The sequence below is a fragment of the Indicator indicator genome, chromosome 20 (genome assembly GCF_027791375.1).
Source record: "Indicator indicator isolate 239-I01 chromosome 20, UM_Iind_1.1, whole genome shotgun sequence".
In the NCBI taxonomy this organism is placed as follows: Eukaryota; Metazoa; Chordata; class Aves; order Piciformes; family Indicatoridae; genus Indicator; species Indicator indicator.
In genome coordinates, this window is record NC_072029.1 from 20448841 (window position 1) to 20472841 (window position 24001).

The 24001-nt window shown below is 49.9% G+C and overlaps 1 protein-coding gene across 1 annotated transcript in view; it reads left to right on the forward strand.

Annotated features, from left to right (window-relative positions):
• Nucleotides 1–1661: 1661 nt before the first annotated feature.
• Nucleotides 1662–24001, forward strand: part of LOC128973722 (calcium-transporting ATPase type 2C member 1) — a gene marked incomplete at its 3' end in the record, with an annotated part of 42841 nt that continues 20501 nt past the window's right edge. The window contains exons 1-4 of the mRNA XM_054390112.1: nucleotides 1662–1684; nucleotides 19986–20096; nucleotides 20950–21066; nucleotides 23601–23690. Coding sequence (XP_054246087.1) covers nucleotides 1679–1684; nucleotides 19986–20096; nucleotides 20950–21066; nucleotides 23601–23690 — 324 coding nt within the window. The remainder of the gene's footprint in view (nucleotides 1685–19985; nucleotides 20097–20949; nucleotides 21067–23600; nucleotides 23691–24001) is intronic.

Below are 24001 nucleotides of genomic sequence, written 5' to 3' on the forward strand. Positions count from 1 at the left end.
GGAAGAGACCTTAAAAACCATCTACTTCAACCTTCCTGCCATGGGCTGGGACACCTCTCAACCCAGGTTACTCAAGGCCTCATCCAACCTGGCCTTGAACATCTCCAGGGAGAGGCCATCCACAACCTCTCCGGACAACCCATTCCAGAGTCTTACCACCCTTGTAGTGAAGAATTCCTTGCAAAAATCCAATCTAAACCTATTCTCCTCAAGTGAGTGCAGGACACCACACAGCTTTGGTGTCAGTGCCACACCTGCTGAGCGTGCCCCTGATGCCCCTGTCCATGTGGCTGCCGAAGAGCAGCACCAGACCGAGCACAGACTCCTGAACTGTTGAAGATCTTGTATTGAATCTCGGGGGTTTCTTTTATTGTATTTTATTTGAAGCGCCCTGATGAATGTCTGGTGATTCAAACCTGGCCCACTCCTCGTCTGGGAGCAGTGGAGCTCAAAGCACAGCCGCTGCTCTCTGCGACGCCCAGCTCCACACCTGTCCCGCTGCGGGGCACGGCGGGCAGCGGGCAGAGCGCTGCAGCCAGCAGCCGTTACCGAGCCGGGGCCGCGCTCGGCCGTTTGCCGAGCCCGGAGCCCCCGTCAGCAGAGCCCAGGCCCTGCTCTCCGTTCCCGGAGCGTTGCCCGCGGCTCCGTGTCCTTCCCGGTAACCTGTTGTCCCTGCCCGAGCCGCGGGATGAGGAGACCCTGCCGCGGAGGTGGCCACCGGAGATCAGCATCCGGAGTCTCCCCTAAAGATCCTACAGGCAGCGGCTGGGGACTATTTTCAAGGCTCGCGCTGCTGTATCGGGGCTCCCTGCGGCTCAGCCTCACTTTCCCAGCACTAGGCTGGGACACGCAAGGGTCGAGCATCGCCTCCCGCCTGGGCTGTCAGGGCGGAGGCGCTGGTGCGCGCAGCGCAGCGCCGAGCCGCCCTTCCGCCGCGTCGCGGCGCTCCGCCCCGTCCGCTGCCGCCTGCGGAAGTGAGCAGAGCGGGAACGCGGCGGTGCCGCCGCAGCCCCGAGCCACGGCCGTGAGAGCGAGGCCAGGTGACGGCGACGAGCGGCGGTGGCGGTGAGAGGGCCGCCGCTTGCGTCTCAGCGCGGCGCCACCATCCCGTACTTCCCGCGGCCGCCTGTTCCTCAGGGTGAGCGGGAGGGCCGCGGCGGGGACTGCGGCGGCCGAGGCAGCCGCCGCGGGGCGGGGGCCACCGCGCTCCGGGACCCTCCGCTTTCTTCGCCGCGGTCTCCGGCGTGCGGGCGGGGGTTGGGCCCGGGGTGAGGCTTTATTTTCAGTCGCAGGGCGTTCGCTCGGTGCGCGGCCCCTCCCCAGGCGGGACGCGGCTGCTCGGGGCGCTGGCTGCTCTCTCTACGGAGCTGTTGGGCCACTGATTTGGGTCCTCTGCGGCCTGCCTCTGTGCGTGTGCCAGCGCCGCGCTGCCCTGAGGGGAGAGGCGGTGCAGACCTGCAGGGTCCGGCTGTAGTGTTCTATTTTTGTTATCGTCATATCTTTTTCCACCTTTAGCGTTGGTTTCTCTTGCAGATGTTGCTGCAGGTGGGGGCAAAGGGAGCAGTGTGATTGCCTGGCATCTTGGGGCATCTCTCTCTTCACCTTTCAGCTCCCGCTCCGGCGCTGCTGTTGCTAAAGAGTTTTGTAACTATCGACTCAAGTACGATTTCGATGGAAAATGAAGGTAAAGGTCTCACCCGAGTCACTTACCTCCTTGGAGCTAAGAGGAGTTTTGCATGCGGTTTGGTGACAGCTCCGACGGGTGCGTGTGTACGTTTTACCCTGCCAGGGGCTCGCAAGGTTGCTCTCTGTTCGTGTCGTGGTAGGAATTCTGCCCTGTATCTTGTGGTTTAAGAGCTGTACAGCCATCGTTTCCCTTTGTTTGCACTGCTGCTTGCTGAACTAATTCTGAGACAGATTTTATTGTCTCTGGACAGGTGTTCAGAAGGCCAATTGCATGTTTCGGTGCTCTGTGTGTTTGTGTCTAAGCATTAGTTGCTTGGTGTTTGCTTTGATTATGTGACTTTGTATCTTTAAGGATAAAATTGAGAAGAGTTTAGTTGCATTGTGTGTTAAAATATTTTTGTGCATGTTTTGTACTCTTAAATGACTTCTTTGGTTACTCTTGGTACCAAAGTTTTGTGTTGTACCACTTGAAAGACCTGGTATCTGTAAGCAATGTGTACTGACTGCAAGAAGTTGCTTTCCCCTTCTTGTCTAGTTTGAAATGACTTATTCCAGGGAGTTATTTCACTTTTCTGTGTTGGTCCTCAGTTGAAGCTCCTGGAATCTTGCAAGCCCCTTTACATTGGCAGTAGTGGCTGTGAACTTAATTGATTTAAAAAAAATACATTATTTTTTAGTTGTTGTTTTATTCCTATCTGAGTGCTGAAAAATCTCTGAAATGTATTCTTTTTATTGCTATATCTGTCAGAAAAGAACTGTCAATTCTCCCTCCCACTTATGTCATCTGTATTCTTTGAAGGTATTAGATGGATTATTTTTTTAGGTGGCTACTGGATTTCCTTTGCTACCTGCGCTCTGTCAGCTCCTTTTCCTCCCACCCCATTTGAAGGAAGGTGCCTTTGTAAGAGTTTGACATAAAGAACCAGGTTGAATTTGTGGGTAGGGCTAACTACGTTGTTTTCTGCAGCTGGATATTGTCCTGCTTCGAAATAGCTTCATGACTGGATAGTTGTGGTCTTTGTGGAGACCAACCTGTGTTGAAGACTATGTAGGTTGTTATGATTATCATTTTAGGACCCTTTTTGCCCCTTAATGGGAGAATTTTCTTAATTCTGTGGATCATGTCTTCCAAATGAAGAGCATGGAACTTGTTGAGCAGAAGGAGTTGTGGAACCTGAGGGAGGGTTTGCAGATGGATCTTGGCTGTGAGGGGCTGGAGAGCTGCCTGAGTGGTTTTGGTGCCTCTGCCTGGGGCAAGTGGAAGGTTTCCCACTGAGGTGGGGTGGGGAAGGAAGAGCAGATTTATTGCCATTGAGTAGCAACGCAGTTTGATGGGGTAGAAAGAGTACCTCTGACATTTGTGTGCTGGAGCTGAGGCAGTGAGAAGACTGCTAATGCCTTTTGGTTCTCTTACCTATTACATTGTATCTCGTGCCTGGAGTTTGTAACCAAGTTACATGTGGTCTTACTGCCTGTTCCAAGGCTTCTGGATGCTGGTAGCACCAGGGTGGCATTTCTGAAGTTTCATAGAATTAAAAAACATCTTAGGCTGGAAGAGGATTTAGAGATCTTCTAATCCACCCTCCCTGCCAGGGGCAGGGATGCCTCTCAACTAGCCCCATGCAACCTGGCCTTGAACCTATCCAGGGAGGGTCCATCCACAACCTTGTAGTCTTGTAGTTTCTTACGCTATACCTAAATTATGTTTAAAAATTAGCAATATTTCTACAATAGAAGTAATGTAAAAAAAACCCCACCTTTATCTAGGGGAAAAATACTCTAAATGATGCTCAGATGCGTATTTCAAAGGCAGGACGAAATGCCATGGTTTATTGAGGGCTTTCAGAACGGAGTGGGGCTCCAGGGGCTAGGAGGAGAGTAACACATTAAACTTAAGTGTGAATAAAAAAAGAGGCTGAGCTGCTTCTCTTAACATTGGATTTGTTTCCTCTTCACAGTTTCCATGTGTGTCCCCTCCCCCATCTCATAATTGCATCTCCAGACAGGCACATCTGTCTGCAGCTATTTACTCTGCTTTTTGTTCTTGCTATATCTGAACTCTTTCTATCCATTCTATTCTATCTTTCTATTCTGAGACAGCTAGACACCAGCAGCCTGCACTTGGGAACCTCTCAGCACTCATGAGAGGATCCATCATGTGCTTTCTTCCAGGAGACAGTTGAAGAAGCTCTGTAGAACAAAGATTGCAGTTAGAATATCTTTAAACTTTATTGGTTAAGTTTGCTTTGCAAGTTTCTGTTCGAAAGGCCTTTTTAGTTTGGATATTTAGCAAGAGGAGATAGATGATTTTCTCCTTCCTCTGAGATGAATGTTCAAGATTGTGAAGTGATAAACTGCTTGAAAAGCTGCTGCTTTGCTGTGGTAATTCAGTGTTCATAAGACTATGGAAAGCTGGGAGTGTTGGTTGGCAGTCACTGCCCATGAGCCAGCAGTGCCCAGGGGGCCAAGAAAGCCAAAGGCATCCTGGCTGGGGTCAGAAGCAGGGTGGGCAGCAGGGCCAGGGAGGAGATCATCCTCCTGTGCTCAGCACTGGGGAGGCCACAGCTGGAGTGCTGTGTTCAGCTCTGGGCCCTCACTGCAGGAAGGACATTGAAGGGCTGGAGCCTGTGCAGAGCAGGGCAGTGAGGCTGGAGGGAGCTGGGGGTGTTGAGGCTGGAGAAGAGGAGGCTGAGGGAGACCTCATTGCTCTCTGCAGCTCCCTGAAGGGAGGTTGCAGTGAGCAGCCTCTGCTCCTTGGTGGCAAGCCACAGGAGCAGAGGAAATGGTTCCAAGGTGTGCCAGGAGAGGTTCAGGCTGGATCTTTCCTGATTTCTTTCTGAAATGTTTCTTTCTTGCAAGGGTTCTCAGCCATTGGAATGTTCTGCCCAGGGCAGTGCTGGAGTCAGCATCCCTGGAGGTGTTTCAGCAGTGTGTGGAGCTGGTGCTTAGGGACATGGTTTGGTGTTGAGCCTGCAGTGCTGGGTGGAAGGTTGGACTGGATGAGCCTGGAGGTCTCTTCCATCCAGATGTGTTCTGTGAGTCTGTGTTTAGCCTGGGGTATTTAAGGTTTTGTCCCAGGACTTTGTGGTTCCTGCCTCTTGTGTTGGGATGATTAAACTTCTGCAAAAAATCATTTGTCTCATGGTAATGGGGAAGAGAGAATTTCCCATAGGAAGACTTCTGCTTGGTTGAGTAAAGCTGTGACTTAGAGGAATGATGTTTGTATTTCTGTTTGGAAGAACAAAACTTTGGGACTTTTCTCCATAAGTGCAGCTTTTTCTTCAACTGTAGGAAGTTAATAGTGCTTTGATTGATGAACCCTAATTCTGATTGCAAAGCAGACTTTGTCATTCTTCTTCCCTGGAAGGGTTCTCAGCCATTGGAATGTCCTGCCCAGGGCAGTGCTGGAGTCCCCATCCCTGGAGGTGTTTCAGCAGTGTGTGGAGCTGGTGCTTAGGGTCATGGTTTGGTGTTGAGCCTGCAGTGCTGGGTAGAGGGCTGGACTGGATGAGCCTGGAGGTCTCTTCGGCCCTGATGTGTTCTGTGAGTCTGTGATTTTTGGATCTCTCCATTTTTGCCTTTGGTCATATTCAGTCATTTTCCATAATCATAGTCTGAATTTTTTATTTTCTTTTATTTCCATCTTTTGGATATTGGCAGGTTCTTCTCCTGAGAACTGTCTTGTAGAAGGCTGCCTTTTAATAGAAAAAGAAAGAATGCATTTGAGGTTACATCAACCTTGAGCTTTTCTTCTGTGAGGGCATCCTGTAATTCTGGCTACCAACCCTTAAACAGAGGAGGTTTTTGTTACCAAGGCCTTCTGTAGCATTTATTTTCCAATCAGAAGAGGTCACAACAACATTTTCCCACCTATAAACCTAAAAGATTTTCTTCAAATCATGTGGGACTTCGTCACAAAAACTCAGACCAGACTTCATCCAAGTACTACAAGCACCATGTGGAGATTGGGAAATCCTCCTTAATTTTCATTGTTTTGAACCCTAGTTAATTGCAGTTAATCTTCAAAGACTCCTGCTAACTCCATCCTGCAGTTTGTCAGTAACGATTTCAGGGTAATGCTGATAATTGAGGGAGTAATCAAGACACAAGTCAAGAAAAACGTGCTTTAGTCCTTCACCTAGTCCTGAGAAGACAAATGAATGGGGTGCCTGCACTGAAGGTGCATTTCCTGGTGAGTTCCATGGTTTTCTTAAATAATAGAAAAGGGCTGGGTTGCTAGAGGAGCAAATTGAAGATGAGTGAATAGATCTGGGGTTTGGGACAGTAAGTTACAGAATCACAGAATCAACCAGGTTGGAAAAGATCATCAAGCCCAGCCTGTCACCCAGCACCATCTAATCAATTAGACCATGGCATCAAGTGCCTCATCCAGGCTCCTTTTAAACACCTTCAGGGACAGTGATTCCACTACCTCCCCAGGCAGCACATCCCAATGGTCAGTCTCTCATCCTGGGAAGAATTTCTTCCTCACATGCGGCCCAAACCTCTTCTGGTACAGCTTGAGACTGTGTCCTCTCCTTCTGTCCCTGGTTGCTTGGGAGAAGAGACCAACCCCCACCTGGCTACAACCTCCCTTCAGGTAGTTGTAGAGAGCACCAAGGTCTCCCCTGAGCCTCCTCTTCTCCAGGCTAAACACCCCCAGCTCCCTCAGCCTCTCCTCACAGGGCTGTGCTCCAGACCCCTCCCCAGCCTTGTTGCCCTTCTCTGGACACATTTGAGTTAGCTCAACATGGATTGGGTGGCTAGGACAGCAGAGGGGAAGGGATGCCTGTGGCAGCAGGGACCTGAAAACAGGTAAAATTGGTCTAGAGTGGCTCCTCCAGTTGTTCATGAAAGGAATACACAAAATAGTGGGAAGGAAATTTGTGATGGACAAACGTTAGGAATTGTGAAATGGACTTGGGGGCACCATAGCAGTTGATGTTCCTTTTGCTGTGTGGGTGATTTAAGAAACTGATAGGTGACACAAGGATTTCCATTTGATTTGGTTGCTGCCTCTTACACATGCAGCTTGCAGAAAGTTGGACCCCAATGCTTTACATTTACATTGGCAAAAAAAAGTCACATCTCTTCTGCTCAACTTGGAGGACAAGGTGAGAGAAGGGACTTTTGGTGATGTCTTTTTTGTGGAGTCTTCATTAAAAAACAGTTCTAGCAGGTAACTTCCTGCCTTTTAGCAGTGCTTTGGCAGTGATCTTGCGTTAGAAACACAGCTAGTGAGGTGGGGTTGGTCCTTTCTCCCTACTGTCAGGTTGATAGGAGTGGAAATGGCCTGAAAGTGTACCAGGGAAGGGTTAAATTGGAGATAAGGAAAAACTTCTTTGTTGCAAGAGTGGTCAGAGATTGGAACAGGCTGTCCAGGGAGGTGGTGGAGTCCCCATCCCTGGAGGTGTTCAAGAAAGGTGTGGCCATGGCACCTGGGGACATGGTTTGGTGGCCATAGTGGAGTTGGGTTGCTGGTTGGACTGGTTGAGCTTAGAGGACTTTGCCAACCCAAACAATTCTCTGATTCTGTGAATTCTTTGTAATTGAATGGTCAGTGTCATCTTCCCATCTGTTGTTTGGATGATGAAGCATTAGGCTGGTTTAGTCTTTCCCCTTTTTTTCCCATGCAGATAACTCAGAAATGTTAATGTCTAGTAATCTGCTGCCTACTTGAGTTCAGATGTTGCAGGAAGGACATTGAGTCATTTTGCTTTGTCGCTCTGTTACATGGAGAGTCCATGGCTGAGCTCTGTTTTCTGAGTCAGGAAAACAGTCCTGTAAGGAGAATGCAGGCAGTTACCCAGGGCAGCTAATCTAACAGGAGAGAAACAGGGTTTTTTCACCTGCTCTTTTGGTGAAGAGTGGCAGGTGTGGTGGTGCTGGGATCTGTGCTGTAGGACTGGATGAACTGGTCTCCTTGCTGCTGAAAGAAGAACCTACTCTAGCATGATCCTGCTGTCTGTGGTGGTGACTGTCAGGGTGGTTGAGGTTGTCTACCCTGGCAGGTGGTTAGCCCAGCCCTTCTGTCCCCTTGTGCCATTGGAGCCCTCTCTGTTGAGTTAGTCAATTGAATAGGCTCAAAGTCTCCACTTAATCAGTGGGGGCCAAAGGAGTGACTCCTTTTAGCATGAGCAGGCTGTTGGGGTGACTCAGTTCTTCTGCAGTTGTAGCTTCAGCTCAGTAGAAGCTCTCTTGTGAACCACAGGGGAATTTTGCAAGATGGAACAAGTTAATAGATTTAGTTGTGGGACCTGCTTTGGAGTTTGTGAAAGAGGCCAGATAACACCTCATTGATGCTGGGTGCCACTTGGCATTTGCAGTGTGGTTTGTAGAAGATGGAAGGAGTGATAAAGGCAGAGAAGGCAAATAAGATACAATAAGCAAGGTATAAATCTGGGACAAGACTCTGTTTCTAGTTAGTTGGTCTGCTCTAAGCAACTAGAAGGCATAAAATGGCTAATGGGGGTTAGCAAAGGTAGCCTCTGGAATCTTTTACAAGGGCTTTTAAACTATTTTTACTTCATAAATTTTCTGCAGCAATGTTGCTGCTTTCTTGATACAGAGTCTAGTTGAAGGCCTTTGTCTAGTGGGGTCCCTCAGGAGTCAGTAGTGAGACCAGCAGTGTTCAACATATTCATCAGTGACCTGGCTGAGGGCACAGAGGGCACTGCCAGCAAGGTCGCTGAAGACACAAAACTGGGAGCAGTTGTGCCACCCCTCAGGCTGTGCCACCTGGACAAGCTGGAGAGCTGGGCAGGGAGAAATGGAATGAAATCCAACAAGGGCAAGGGGAGAGTCTGGCATCTGGGAAAGAACAACTCCAAGGACCAGGATAGGTTGGGGACTGACCTGCTGGAGAGCAGTGAAGGGGAAAAGGACCTGGGGGTCCTGGTGGATGGGAGGTTGACTATGAGCCAGCAATGTGCCCTTGTGGCCACGAAGGCCAAGGGCATCCTGGGGTGCATCAGAAGGGCTGTGGGGAGTAGGTCAGAGAGGTTCTCCTCCCTCTCTGCTCTGCCCTGCTGAGGCCACATCTGGAATATTGTGTCCAGTTCTGGGCCCCTCAGCTCAAGAAGGACCTCAGGGAACTGCTTGAGAGAGTCCAGCACAGAGCCACAAAGCTGCTGCAGGCAGTGGAACATCTCCTGTGAGGCCAGGCTGAGGGAGCTGGGGCTTGGAGCTTGGAGCAGAGGAGCCTGAAGGCTACCCTCATTGCTGGAGATAAAGCTGTACAGGGCTGGAGCCAGGCTCTGCTCAGGGATGTCCAAGGACAGCACAAGGGGCACTGGGGTCAAGGTGGAGCAGAGGAGGTGCCACAGGAACAGAAGGGAAAACTTTGTCCCTGTGAGGATGCTGGAGGCCTGGAGCAGGCTGTCCAAAGAGGTTGTGGAGTCTCCTGCCCTGGAGACTTTCTAACCCCACCTGGATGTGTTCCTGTGTGACCTGCCCTAGGTGCTCCTGCTCTGGCAGAGGTGTTGGGCTGGATGATCTCTGGAGTCCCCTTCCAATCCCTAAAACTCTGTGATTCTAGGAAAGTTTCATCCTCAGAACTTTGTAAGCAGTGAGTTCAGGGTTTTTAATTAGAATTTGAATGTGTCACATTGTGTAGTAACTGCACAGCTGTCAAGGGCAGAATCAATGATTTGTCCTGGAGCTTCATTCATTATTCTAAACAAAGAAATACCAAGCAAGTCTTCCTGCTGGTGTTTTTGCTTGGGAGGTCCAGTCTGCAGGTGTCATGGGCACGCTGGTGGTGTGTCACAGGCTGCTAAAACTCGTTGTCATTATTTGCTGTTCAAGTGCTGGCCTTCATTTTGTGAAGCTCAGCAGCACTTCAGAGTGTTACGAGATAGAAGCAGACTGTTGGAGAGGAGCCATATGATCTTATTTCTAAGCTTAAATGTTCTCTTCTAGAAAGCTAGCAACTCTCTGGCAAGATGAATGAGTGAGCCTTAGAATCAAAGTCTTTTGGCCTTCAGCTTCTAAACCCATCCATGTGAGGCAGGATTTAAGCAGATGTGGAAGCCTTTTGGAGTCAAGTGAGATGTGGCCATGGGTGCTTGGTTTCCTTGGGGCACTGGTGTTGGTTTGATCATCTCAGTGTATGCTCAGCATTCTGTATCTTTTTGTTCTTGTGGTTAGCACAGAGTCATGCAATGCCAGGCTGGAAGGGGTCCCAAGGATCATCTGCTCCAACTTTTCTATGTGGTGATGGAGTTGCAATGAGCTGGCCCAGCACCCTGACAAGCTGAGTCTCAAAATTGTCCAGTGTAGGGGACTCCACTGCTTCCCCTGGGAGGTGATTCCAGTGTATCAGTCTTCTCATGGGCAAACATTTTCTTCTGCAGTCCAATGGGAATCTCCCCAGCAGTAACTTGTCCCTACCAGCCCTTGTCTTTGCCATGGGACTCCTTGTACAAAGGGAGTCTCCATGTTCCTGGCAACCACCCTTTATGTCCTGGTCTGTGGCAATAAGGTTTCTCCTGAGCCTCCTCTTCTGAAGGCTGAACCAACCCAGCCCTCAGCCTTTCCTCGCAGGGCAGGGCTGCCAGGCCTGTGATCATTCTCCTGGCCCTTCTCCGAACACTTCCCAGCCTGTGCATATCCCTTTTGTACAGCAGGGACCAAAAGTGCAGGCAGTGCTCCAGGTGTGGTCTGACCAGCACTGAGTGGGACTATGACTTCTGTGTCTCTGCTGGTGATGCCCTTGGAGATGCAGCCCAGCACCCTGCTGGCTTTCTTTGCCCCTGCAGCTCACTGCTCACTCATGCTGAGCTTTTGTCCACCAAGACCCCCAGGTCCCTCTCCACAGGGCTGCTCTCCAGCCAGGTGGATCCCAGTCTGAGCTGCACTCCTGGGTTCTGTATTGCCAGCTGCAAGACCCTGCACTTGTCCCCATTGAACTTCACAAGGTTCTTGCCAGCCCTCTCCTGCAGCCTGTCCAGGTCTGCCTTCTGGAATGTCAACCTCCCTGCTCATCTTGGTGTCATCTGCAAACTTCTCTTGATCCCAACACCCAGATTATTCAGGAAGGTATTAAACAGTGTTGGGCCCAATGCTGATCCCTAGTGTCTGAGTTTTGAGCCAGGAGCTGCCCAGGTCCAAAGGACAGAGAAGATCTTTTAGCCCTTCCCAAGGAGTAAATAAAACTGCTCCATGCTGACTGTAAGTTTAAATGGAAATTCTGTTTACAAATCCATACCAAAGGCATTCAGGTGGAAGGAATACACCTGAGCCTACCAGGCCAGAACCTTCCAGAGCCTTCCAGAAGCCTCCACCCCCCTCAGCCTCAGCAGCCCAGGAGCAGCCAAACTGCTCCCCCCCAGCCCCAGGCCTGCCGCAGGCTTCCCCAGGCCCTGTGGTGGAGCTGGGAATTGGCTGCCAGCCAAGGCCAGGAGAAAGCCTCTGCCCCACACACCAGAGGAGAACAGCACAGGGCCTGAGATGGAGAGGAGAGAGAGAGCTTTGGCTGTGCACTGCCTGCAACAGAGAGATACAGGGAACAGAAGAGAACAACAGATTGCAATAGCCTGGGACAAGCTGCCTGTGCCCCTGGCACTCTCCAGCCTCTGCAGGACTTTCCTTGGTGGTTACACCAATTGACTCTGGACTGCCCTTAACCTACCACACTGAGGGGACCCCACTTGTGCCTGGCTGCCAGGTTGAGAAGGAACCATTGACTGCCACCCTCTAGCACCCACCCCACAGCCCACTTGCCTAGGCCATCACGTGTGGGTTTCTGGAGGAGGAGGTTATGGGGCCAGTGTTTGGGTAGTTCAGGTCACCCAGAAGAACCAAGTTTTATTGACCTGAAGCTTGCTTAAGGGACTCAAGAATCCCCTTGCAGGTTTTGTCATTTCAGTTTGGGGGTCAGTAACAGATGTTACTGTAAGGCCTCCCTTGGAGACAACCCTTCTGATTCTGACCAGGGCATTCGATACAGCTTCCACAGTTGACTTCTGTGCTTTCAGGCTTCTCTTTCCTAAGTAATAACAAATGCATGAAATATTCAAAGAGACTTTTCCAGTGTTGAAGGAGGTTTTTTTGAACAGGAAAAAATAAAGCTGCGTATTTTGGCCAACCAGATGCAGATTGGTCTGATGTTTGTCAATGCATCCTCAGTAACTATGATGCCATCTCAAGGCTTTCAGCAGCCAGACTTTAAGTTCATCACAGTGTGTCCTCCAGAGCAGGCAGAAGTGCTCTAAATGGTTAGAGTTAGGGTTGGGCTTGGTGGTGACTGAACACAAGGTTTGAATGTTTGAAAGTTTCTCCTCCATCAGTGAGCTAGAGGAAGGTATGGTGGTGTTGAGGGGTTAGTCTGACATTGTAGTGGTTTGAAATTACCCCCCAACTAATTTGGAGAACTACCCCCAAAATAAAATTGCTGGACCAGCTCAGTTTGGGATGGAAGCAAATGAAGCTCTATTTACAAGCAAACTGCCATCTAGAAATATGAAATGCAATGAATATGTACAAAATATGCAATATTTGCATATATTTGTGATTTATAAACAACACAAGGACCCCCCCTGGACATAACCAGGGGGTTACCAACAGCTTCCTCCTCTCTGCCCCCTTCCCCCTGTACAGGGGAAAAGAGAAGTGCAGAGAGTAGCTTGGTAGTTACTTAGCCACAACAAGAACACAGCCAAGCAAAAGCCACCAGCTGGTATCAGCTAGAGCTAGAGCAAAACAAGAGAGAGAACAGTTTATGCAACTAACTTTATATTAGTTATCAGACCAATGGGCTTAATTAGAACTTATCATTATTTTCCCTTTACATCCAATGGTAATTTATTTACATTCTGTGGAAAATTTCCTAGGCATCAGCCTAAAACTGCTGCAGAAGTCTACATCACTGCAGTCAGGTCAGGCATCATTATTTTGTGCAACACTTCTCTAGGTGGAGAGCAGGCAGGTGTCACTCACAAGGCATGGAGGACAACCAGGTGGAATACACTATGGTGAAAGAAGATCACCTCTTTACTGTCCTCCTGGTAGCCTCTGCTGAGCTGGATTCATAGAATGCCAGGTTGGAAGGGACCCCAAGCATCACCCAGTCCAACCTTCCTGGGTAAGAATAGAGTTGAAAGGAGCTGGCCCAGCACCCTGTCAAGCTGGGCCTTGAAACTGTCTCATGTAGGGAAATCCACCACCTCCCTTGGGGCTTTATTCCAATGGTTAATAGTTGCAATGAAGGAAAATTTCTCTGGCATCCAGTCTGAGCCTCCCCAGTAGTAACTTGTCCCCATCACCCCTGGTCTTTAGCATGGGACTCTGTCCAAAGGAGTCTCCCTCCTCATGATAGCCACCCGTTATGTACTTGTACATGGTTAGGTGGTCTCTGCTAAGCCTTCCCTTCTCCAAGCTGAACAACCCCAGCTCTCTCAGCCTTCCTTCATGTGCCAGGGCTTCCAGTCCTCCTATCGTTTTTGTGGCCCTTCTCTGGACCCTCTCCAGCCTGTCCTCATCCTTCTTGCACAGGAGGGACCAAAGCTGTGCACCGTGCTCAAGGTGTGGCCTGCCCAGCGGTGAGCAGAGTGCGACAAAGACATCTTTATCCAGGCTGGTGACACCCTGATCAGTGCACCACAGCACCCTGGTGGCTTCCTTTGCCCCTGCAGCACACTGGTCACTCATGCTGAGCTGTGCTGTTTCCCTTCCTGCTTTCTAAATTACAAAAGACATTGTGAAAGATACAGAGGAGTCAGCTGTGTTGTGGGTTCTGGAGACAGGTTTCTCAGGAGGGGCTGTTCAGAAGTGCGGGGGGTTGAAATTAACACACCCCCCCCCCAATAGAATTGCCAGGCCAGCTCAGTTGGAAAGAAAATGAAGCTCTATTTACAAGCAGACTAAAATCTAGAAATAGGAAATTCAATGAATATGTACAAAATATACAATATTTACATCTGTTTACAATTTATAAGCAGCACAAGAACCACCCTGGACAAAACCAGGGGGCTACCAATAGCTTCCCCCTGTGCTCCCAGACAAAGGAAAAAGAAAGAGGAGAAGAGCAGAGAGTAATTTGTTAGTACTCAGCCACAAGAAGAACACAGCCAAGGTCAGCAACAGCCAAGCAAAAGCCATCAGCTGGAGTCTGCCAGAGCAAAGAAGCTAGAAAGAGCAAGAGTTAGTTTATACAAGTAACTTTATGTCAGGTATCAGACCAAAGGGATTAGTTAGACCTTAGCATTATTTTTGTTTTACATCCAATGGTCATTTATTTACATTGTATCGCTTTTCTACTCAATCTGTAGAAAATTTCCTAGGCATCAGCCTAAAACTACCACAAGAAGTTACTTTTAGTACTTAAGATAATCCTTGAGCTTTGTAGACTTCTGTGGAGTTAATAAATTGGGTTTTTAAATGGAGCATCATAGTCTTTATCACTCTGCCTGAAGTAGGTAGGATTGAGGATAAGTCTCTTCTTAAATAATTTGCAACCCTGGGATTTGGGGGTGGGGGGGAGGGTTGGTGACAGCATTCAGCTGTCTGTGTCTGGTTGGCCAGAGATGTGGAAGTGTTGGGTACTGAGGAGTCCAGTTCTGCCTCATGGCTGATGGGTGGCCATGTAGACAACCCTGACCTCTGCTGCAGCAGGATTTGAATCCAAGGCAAGGCTTCTCAGGTTGATGGGGCATCTTGTTCTCCTGGCTTTGGGTATTTCTGTGGTGGCTGTGCCCTTTTCCTGTAAAGCCTGAGGAAACAGCACACAACAGCAAGGGGCTGAAACTGTGACCTTCCAGGGGAGCAATGACTCTGCCAGGAGAACTCATTAATACTAACCTGTGGTTCTCTTTTCTTCCGGCTTTTTTAGAGGCAGAACTGTTCTGTGTGACTTCCTTTGATGTGAGGACTCCTGGTAAATGTAAAATACTGTTGGATAGGAAGAAATGTCTTTGGCTGTTAGAATGCAGAACTGCTGCAGTTCTGCATTCCCAGAAGTGAAAAATGGCCGAAGTCTATCCAATGAAGGCAGGAGAGAGTAACCTCAGAGCCTTCAAAAATGTTTCTTATCCTGAGCAAACAGTGCCTGGTAGAAAACAAACAACTCATTAGTCTGCAGGCTTCAAGCTTTTGGGTGTGGGAAGCGACAGCTGTTTGCAGTGGCAAGGACAGTTCTGTTGGCAAATGAGCCATGGCATGGTGCAGCCTTATGTCCCATGAAGGAGTTGCTAAGAGTATGATGCTCCTTGACCAGCATCTTCCAGATAGTCCACATGTAGTACATAGTATCATCTGTGCATATGTGAAGATATTTCACAGACTCACGGATTATGTCCAGCTGGAAGAGACCTCCAGGCTCACCCAGTCCAACCCTCCACCCAGCACTGCAGGTTCAACACCAAACCATGTCCCTCAGCACCAGCTCCCCACACTGCTGAAACACCTCCAGGGATGGGGACTCCAGCACTGCCTAGGGCAGAACATTCCAATGGCTGAGAACCCTTCCAGGGAAGAAAGATTTCCTGAGATCCAGCCTGAACCTCTCCTGGGACAGCCTGGAACCATTTCCTCTGCTCCTGTGGCTTGGCAGCAAGGAGCAGAGGCTGCCCCCTGCTCACTGCAACCTCCCTTCGGGGAGCTGTAGAGAGCAATGAGGTCTCCCTTAGCCTCCTCTTCTCCAGCCTCAACTCCCTCAGCCCCTCCTCTAGCCCAGGGGCTCCAGGCCCTTCTCCAGCCTCACTGCCCTGCTCTGCACAGGCTCCAGGCCCTCAATGTCCTTCCTGCAGTGAGGGCCCAGAGCTGAACACAGCACTCCAGCTGTGGCCTCCCCAGTGCTGAGCACAGGAGGATGATCTCCTCCCTGGCCCTGCTGCCCACCCTGCTTCTGACCCCAGCCAGGATGCCTTTGGCTTTCTTGGCCCCCTGGGCAGCGCTGGCGCATGGTCAGTGACTTCCAACCAACACCCCCAGGTCCCTCTCCAAGCTGCAGCTTTCCATCCACACATGGTTGGGATTTGTGGGATTTGTGATTCAGCAGGACATGTTTGTGCTGGTTTCAGTGTATTTGGTAAGCTTAGCAGAATGTAGAAATTGCAGTATCCAGTTCCAGTATGGCAGTGCCAGTGTGATTCCCAGTACTGGGGTCTGTAAATGCTCCCTGCCATGATTCTGGGCATCCCAGCTCCCTGGAAGGGACTGTATGTGTTAAGCTAGCTCAAGGTTTCTTCTCCCTTTGAAATGTTGTTGCTTGGTCAGTTACTGTGTTGGGCTGAGCCAAGCCTCCATATCAGTCCAGGCTGGGAGATGATGAGTTTGAGAACAGCCCTGGGGAGAAGGGCTTGGGGTTGCTGTTGGGGGACGAGCTAGACAGGAGCCAGCAATGGGCACTGGCAGCACAGAAGGCCAAGGGCAGCCTGGGCTGCATCCAAAGCAGTGTGGCCAGAGATGGAGAGAAAGGATCCTGCCCCTCTGCTCTGCTGAGGTCTCACCTGCAGGGCTGTGTCCAGCTATGGGGCCCCCAACACAAGAAGGACCTGGACCTGCTGGAGTGGATCCAAGGGAGGCCACACAGATGATCAGAGGGCTGGAGAACCTCTACTATGGGGACAGGCTGGGAGAGTTGGGGGTTTCCCAACTGGAGAAGAGAAGGCTCCAGGGAGACCTTAGACCTGCACTTCAGTATCTGCAGGGGACCTACAGGAAGGTTGAGAAGGGACTGTTCAGAAGGGGCTGTGGGGATAGGACGAGGGACAATGGTTTGAAACTGGAGCAGGTTTAGGTTGGACATCAGGAGGAAGTTCTGCACAATGAGGGTGGGGAGACACTGGAGCAGGTTGCCCAGGGAGGTGGTGAAGGCTCCATCCCTGGAGACATTCAAGATCAGCCCTGCTGTGTCCCTGGGCAGCTTGCTCTAATGTGAGGTATCCCTGCTGCCTGCCTGCATCCCTGCACCTTGGGATGGTTCCTTCCAACATTGTGCAGTCTGTGAGCCTGCAGCCCTCCAGGCTGCTCTGGCTGAATCAAGCACTCTCATTCTTGTGATGAAGTCAGGGTTTACCACTAGCTGATCTGCTCAGCTGGCAGATGTTTCTCCAAAGCTGTCTTGAGGTGCTGCTGGCCTCTGCAGTCATACCCCGTGCTGGAAGGTGTCCAGAGAAGGGCCATGAGGATGCGCAGAGGGCTGGAGCTCCTCTGCTATGGAGACAGACTGGGAGAGTTGGGGTTGTGCAGTCTGGAGAAGAGAAGGCTCTGAGGAGACCTTCTTGTGGCCTTCCAGGATCTGAAGGGGGCTACAAGAAAGCTGGGGAGGGACTTTTGAGGGTGTCAGGTAGGGATAGGACTGGGGGGAATGGAGCAAAACTAGAAGTGGGGAGATTCAGATTGGATGTTAGGAAGAAATTCTTCCCCATGAGGGTGGTGAGAGACTGGCACAGGTTGCCCAGGGAGGTGGTGGAAGCCTCATCCCTGGAGGTTTTTGCAGCCAGGCTGGATGTGGCTGTGAGCAACCTGCTGTAGTGTGAGGTGTCCCTTCCCATGGGCAGTGACAGGAGAAGGTATCCACCACACTTCCAGGTGGTTCTGCTGTTAAGAGAACTGCTGAATTGCTCTGGAAATAGAATTGCTGTTAAAATCTGGTGGAATTTCCTGCAGGAGATTACATCGTAGTCAGTGCCACATTGGGTGTGGCTTGTTCCTGACTGGTCTGAAGGCTCTTGGTGTGCTCTTCTCTGCTCTGCCTCCACGTCTGGCATCCTGGCCTGCATCCATTGCTGGGTGTGTCTGGGTGTGCAGCTGGTGTAGGGCTTGCTGTAATCTCATCAGCAAGGGGCAGTGCTTGTGCCTGCCTGCTCCCTGCCCAGGAGCTCAACCCCTGACCCTAGGTGGCCCTGCCTCTCCTCTCGGTCTCCAGAGCTGTTTTCTTAGACCTGCAGTGAAGGAGCAGGTCCTGCTGGTCCCTGTTGCACTGGGAGCCAGGTGGCACCTGTGGGGTTCCAGAGATTTCTCTTAGGAAGAGAATATGCTAGAGTTCCAGTGCTTGCGCTTTCACTTTGCTCTTTGTTCCCTTGGGCCCCTGGGGTGAAGTTTTTGTGGAGTCTGTATAGGTAGGCAGCCAGAAGAACAAAGGTTGAGTGAACTTCCTCTCAGCTATGGTATTTGAGTAGGTGGCCAGCCATGTGTCCCATGTGGTTAGGGCACAGGAAGGCTGGGCTCCTCTTAGTGTCATCCTGAAGGACTCCCACATAGATTTGAAGCCTCAGCATCCATAGAGGAGATTTACAGAATCACTGAGGCAGGAAAAGACCTCTGAGGTCAAGTCCAGCCTATGACCTCACACCACCACATCAGCTAAACCATGCCACCAAGTGCCACATCCAATCTTGCCTTAAACACATCCAGGGACTCCACCACCTCCCTGGGCAGTCCATCCCAGTGTCTGATTTCCCTTTCCCTGAGGAAGTGCTTCCTAACATCCAACCTAACCCTCCCCTGACACAGCTCCAGGCCATGCCCTCTCCTCTTGTCACAAGGTGCCTGGGAGCAGAGCCTGACCCCCACCTTACTGCAGCTTCCCTTCATTGTAGAGTCATTGTAGAGTGTGATAAGGTCCCCCCTGAGCCTCCTCTTCTCCAGGCTGAACACCCCCAGCTCCCTCAGCCTTTCCTCATCAGACTTCCCCTCCAGTCCCTTCCCCAGTCTGGTTTCTCTCCTCTGGACCTGCTCCAGCACCTCAAGATCTTTCTGGCAGTGAAGGACCCAGAGCTGCACACAGTGCTGGAGGTGAGGCCTCACCAGTGCCTGGCACAGGGCAGAATTCCATCCTTGCTCCTGCTGGCCACACTGTTCCTGATCCAGGCCAGGATGCCATTGGCCTTCTGTGCCCCCTGGGCACACTGTTGGCTCCTGTCTAGCTGCTGTCACCCAGCACTGCCAGGTCCCTCTCTGCCAGGCTGCTCTCCAGCCACTCACCCCCAGTCTGTAGCCTGCATGGGGTTGTTGTGGCCAAAGTGCAGGAACCTGCCCTCAGTCTTGTTGAATCTCATCCCACTGGCCTCAGCCCATTGACCCAGCCTGGCCAGATGCCTCTACAGCATCCTCCTACCCTCCAGGAGCTCCACACTGCCTCCCAGGCTGGTGTCATCCCCAAATTCACTAACAGTTGATTGGATCCCCTCATCCAGGTCATCCATAGAGATGTTGAATAGAACTGGCCCCAGTACTGATCCCTGGGGTCACCACTGGTCACTGCACACCAGCTGGATGTGGCACCATTCACAACCATTCTCTGTGCCTGGGCATCCAGCCCTGTTTTTAACCCATCCAAGGGCAATAATGAATTTTGAAACTGTAAACCCAGCTATTCCCACTGTGTGCAAGTGAAGGGGGAAGGCCATTCCTGTGGTGTACATGTTTGGTGTCTTCCAGTTGATGGAGGGGGTAGGTGTGCATGGCACAGTGCATGAATGTGGGTGCAGTATGGCAGGGAGAAGGAAGAGAATCCGTGCAGCTACTCCTCAGCTGAATGAGAACTGGGGAACTCCAGCAGTGAGAAGGCAGGAAGAGAATCCCTGCAGCTACTGCTCTGCTAAACAAGAACTGGGAAACAGCAGCAGTGAGAAGGAAGGCAGAATCTCTGCAGCTACTCCTGTGCTGATCAAGAACTGGGGAATAGCAGTGAGAAGGAAGAGAATCCCTGCAGCTACTGCTCTGCTGAACAACTGGGCAACAGCAGCTGCCTTGATTACCAAGGCAGCACTGAGCTGTGTGATCAGTGTTGCTGTTGACCTGTTCTGCAGTTCACAAAGTTTTAGCTTCTTAGAATGAGAGGCAAACATGACTTTTTATACCACTGACTTGGAGCTTTTGTTCTGTGGTCAAGTTTTCTGACTTCACTGTGTGCAGTGCTGCTGTGCTCTTCTTGGAGGTTTTCTTAGTGTCATTTCTCCTTTGTGCACAAGCAAAGGTCCTGCTTAGGCCACCTTCATTCTGGAGGAGGAAGTAGGGGCAAGGAGTAAAGTTTATCTGGAGTGACTACTTTCTGCCCAGGTGTTTCTGGTAATGAGTTTAAGGATTATGAATATGTTAGCTGTTAGGATATTTGGTGTCACTGAACATGTGGGTACAGAAATTAGTCTGCTGCCTGTCCAGTGTTCTCTTCTGTTATTGCAGGTAGCACTGCATGAAAACAAGCTGAATTGTGGATTTATTTATTTTTCTTAAGTGCAAAAAGTCATAAAAAACTACTTTTCAGTGGCATCAATACTGTCTTGCTCTTGGCTGTGCTGTTCAAAATGAAATGTTGCTGCTTTCCTTCCCTTCAGGCTTTGGTTTTTGTTTCTTAGGTTGCACGTCTTCAAAAAATCCCTGATGGTGACAATGAGACAATGATTCCTGTACTGTCCTCCAAAAAAGCAAGTGAACTGCCAGTTGATGAAGTAGCCAGCATTCTGCAAGTGAGTGGTGCTGCATCTCTGAAGGGTGTGGTGGTGTTACCCAAGAGTGTTGATTTACTCTGGACAGCTCCTGTCCTGGAACGTCTATCCAGGATTGTGCAGTTTGCTGCTTTTAAAAGCATATTGATGTTTAAATGCTCTGACCTCTACCAAGTTCCAAAGATTTGGGTATTTGGAGGGGATCTGAGATAGAATTTTAAAATGTTTGGATTTCTGTGTGCCTTGAAAATTGCTTTTTGTTAATTGAAAAAATCTCCTAGGCTCAATCTTCCTACCAAACTGTTGTATTTTCAGAGCTGTTGTTTCCTTGTCTCTGAGGAATCCTTCATGTCCTTAATTGGTTTTGGTAGCCTCCATTTGAAGTGGAGGAACTGGAAGGCTGCCCATTGGCTGATTTATAAACCATTCAACCTGGGTTCATTTTCATGATAGATGTTCTTTTTTCATTTTCTGTCTGCTGGACTGTTTGAGGAGTACACCATGGGAAATGCCGGTCGGTGACGGGTCAAGATTGCAGGTCATCTGCCCGAGGAGCTGACCTCCTGACATAGCCCTCAACAGTCTGAACCATGCCCACAGTTTGGCTTGTGGAGGACTTCTCTGCAGGGAGGATTGGCAATCATTCAGAGATGTGGAACAGCATCTCTGAATGTGTTGAATCTCTTCAGCAGCCCCAAACCAAGACTGAAAGCAGGAGAGGAGTTCTGTAGCTTGCTTTGTCACACAGGCATCAGTCCCCAGCTTGTCTTCTTCATGGTGGCCAAATCCAAGGCTGCATTTTGGTGCTGGTATTTTGGAGCCTAGCTTCTCAGTGGCATTGCTGACTCTGTTCCCCGCTCTGTGTTTTATTTAGGCCAATCTTCAGCATGGCTTAAAAAACTGTGAAGTTTGTCACAGACGAGCATTCCATGGCTGGAATGAGTTTGACATCAGTGAAGATGAACCACTGTGGAAAAAATACATTTCCCAGGTGAAGTTTTTCTCCTTTTTGCTTTCATACTTGGTCAGTAGTTTTGCTCTCTCAGTATAGGAAAGACATGGTCCTGATGGATCAAGTCCAGAGGAGGGCCACAAAAATGATCAGGGGATTGGAACACCTCTTCTACAAAGTCAGGCTGAGGGAGCTGGGGGTGTTCAGCCTGGAGAAGAGAAGGCTCCAGAGAAACCTAATAGCAGCCTGCCAGTACCTGAAAGGGGCTACAAGAAGGCTGCAGAGGACTGTTTGCAAAGGCCTGCAGGGACAGGGACAGGACCAGGGGCAATGGCTTCAGACTGGAGCAGAGCAGATTGAGATTGGATGTGAGGAACAAGTTCTGCATCAGGAGGGTGGTGGAACACTGGAACAGGTTGCCCAGGGAGGTGGTTGAGGCCCCATCCCTGGAGATATTGAAGGTGAGGCTGGAGAGGGCTGTGGGCAACCTGATCTAGTGGAGGATGTCCCTGCTGAGTGCAGAGGGGTTGGACTGGATGAGCTTTGGAGGTCCCTTCCAGCCCAAACCATTCTGAGATTTTATATTGCTTAGCTTTCTTGTGCTTTCACATGGGGATATGGCTTGGGTGTGCCTAAGGCAGATTTTCAGGAAGAAAAATCAGCAGCTGGCTTTTCTAGGAGTTATTGAGTCCTGGTCCAGTAGTAGCTGTGATGAGCTAGAAGAGTGAAGGGAAGTTGAGAGTCATTGAATCATTTCGGTTGGAGAAGCCCTTTAAGCTCATCCACTCCAACCATTCTTTAACTCTGCCAAGGCTGGGGCTAAACCATCGCCCTCAGCATCACAGCTCTGCCTCTTGGAAACACCTCCAGGGATGGGCATTAGTCACCTCCCTGGGCAGCCTGTGCCAGCATCTGAGAACCCTTTCAGTCAAGAAGTTTTTCTAATATCCAACCTGAATCCCCACAGTGCAACTTGGGGCCATTTCCTGTCCTGCTGTCACTTGTGACTAGGTACAAGAGAGGCTTTCAATGATTCTTCTCATGACTTTATAGGGAAGCTAAAACAATGTGCCTGAGCTTGAACCTGGTTCTTTAGCAATTACTAAGCACCTGCCCAGCTGAATGACTGGGTTCCTTGAGGGGCTACCAGAGGGCTGGGACCATGAGTAGTTACTTTGCTCTTGTGAGATCCCTCCTGTCCAGTTTGGATATCCCCGTCACAGGAAGGATATCTCTGAGTTGAGAGGAGGGCCACAAAGGTGATCCAAGGGCTGGAGCACCTCTGATCTGAGGATAGGCTGAGGGGGAGCCTGGGGCTGTTCAGCCTGGAGAAGCAAAGGTTCCAGGGGGACCTTAGAGCTGCCTTCCAGTACCTGAGGGGATTCTGCAGGAAGGCTGCAGAAGGACTTTTGCTGAGGGTGTCTGGAGACAGGACAAGGGAGAATGGTTGGAAGCTGAGGCAGAGCAGGGTTAGACTGGAGCTGAGGAAGAAGTTCTTCGGTGTGAGGGTGGTGAGACTCTGGCACAGGCTGCCCAGGGAGGTTGTGGATGGAGGTGTTCAAGGCAAGGTTGGATGAGGACTTGAGCAGCCAGTTCTGCTTGAGAGCTGTCCCTGTCCATGGCAGGGGGGTTGAAATGTCTGTGAGGTGTCTTCCAACCTGAGCCATTCTAGGATTGCAACATGCACTTAGCTGTGCTTAGAAGGATCTGATCAATGTCTATCAATAGCTGAGGGCTGGGGCTCACGAAGGAAGGGACAGGGACAGCCTCTGCTCACTTCTGCGCTGGGATAGGACAAGGAGCAAGGGATGGAAACTACAGCACAGGAGGTTCCACCTCAACATGAGGAAGAACTTCTTCACTGTGAGGGTCCCAGAGCCCTGGAGCAGGCTGCCCAGAGAGGTTGTGGAGTCTCCTTTTCTGGAGCTTTGCAGTCATGTCTGGGTGTGTTCCTGTGTGACCTGTGCTGGATGTTATGGTCCTGCTCTGGCACAGGGGTTGGACTGGGAGATCTCCGAAGGTCCCTTCCAATCTCTGACATCCTGTGAGCTGTAATCTGTGAATGTTTTTTTGAGAGCTATTACCAAAAAATGAGGCAGTGTTAGCAACCAGCTGTCCTGTAGAAGCAAGAGCCTTTATTATTTTTGCCTTAGAAACAGGAAGAAAATCTTTTGTCCTGTAAAGGAAATCATGAGTTGAAAGTTCTGAACCCTTTTGCTGCCTTCATCAGTTGCTGGGAACAGAATTAAAGCATTTTGAATGTACTTCAGGCTTCCTTTTGTGTATTTAAATGCAGTATAAACAAATACGGGAGATGAATCTTTTTGTCTTACAAATGTGAATCAAATGTAAGAAGCAGTTGTCCTGTTTCTGATGAATGCAGCCTGGGATGGTTAAAACCCCCTCAGGTAAAACATCTGGACTGCAGTCAGATTTTGTTTGCACTGGTGGGTTAAAAACATTTTAATTCTAGCATAAGGTGCCTCCAGAATAGGTCAGAGGTGCTCTGGGGGGTATGTGAAATGGTCTTGCTGTCAGGAGTGTTGCTGAATTACTGTTGTGTTTTGTTGCAGTTTAAAAATCCTCTCATCATGCTCCTCCTGGCATCTGCAGTCATCAGTGTTTTAATGCATCAGTTTGATGATGCTGTCAGTATCACTGTGGTAAGGAACTGAAATCCTACTGTTGTGGGCAGTATTCCAGAAGGTGGGACCATGTGAATGGCAGTGTGGGATGGGGTTGCTTGACTCTAGTTGATGAATTGGCTTGGTGTACTGTCATCAAACCTCTTTAGTTTGTGACTGGGCTTTGCTTTTTGCCCTTGACCAACAGCAGTAATACAGAGGAAAATAACTCAGAGAATGATCATCTCCTGCATCCTGCATCCTAATTCCTGCATTGATTGAAATGTCTGCCTCTAGGCATTTCTTCAGAGGGACAATTTTTGGTGCCTTCTATGCAATTTTTGCCATAA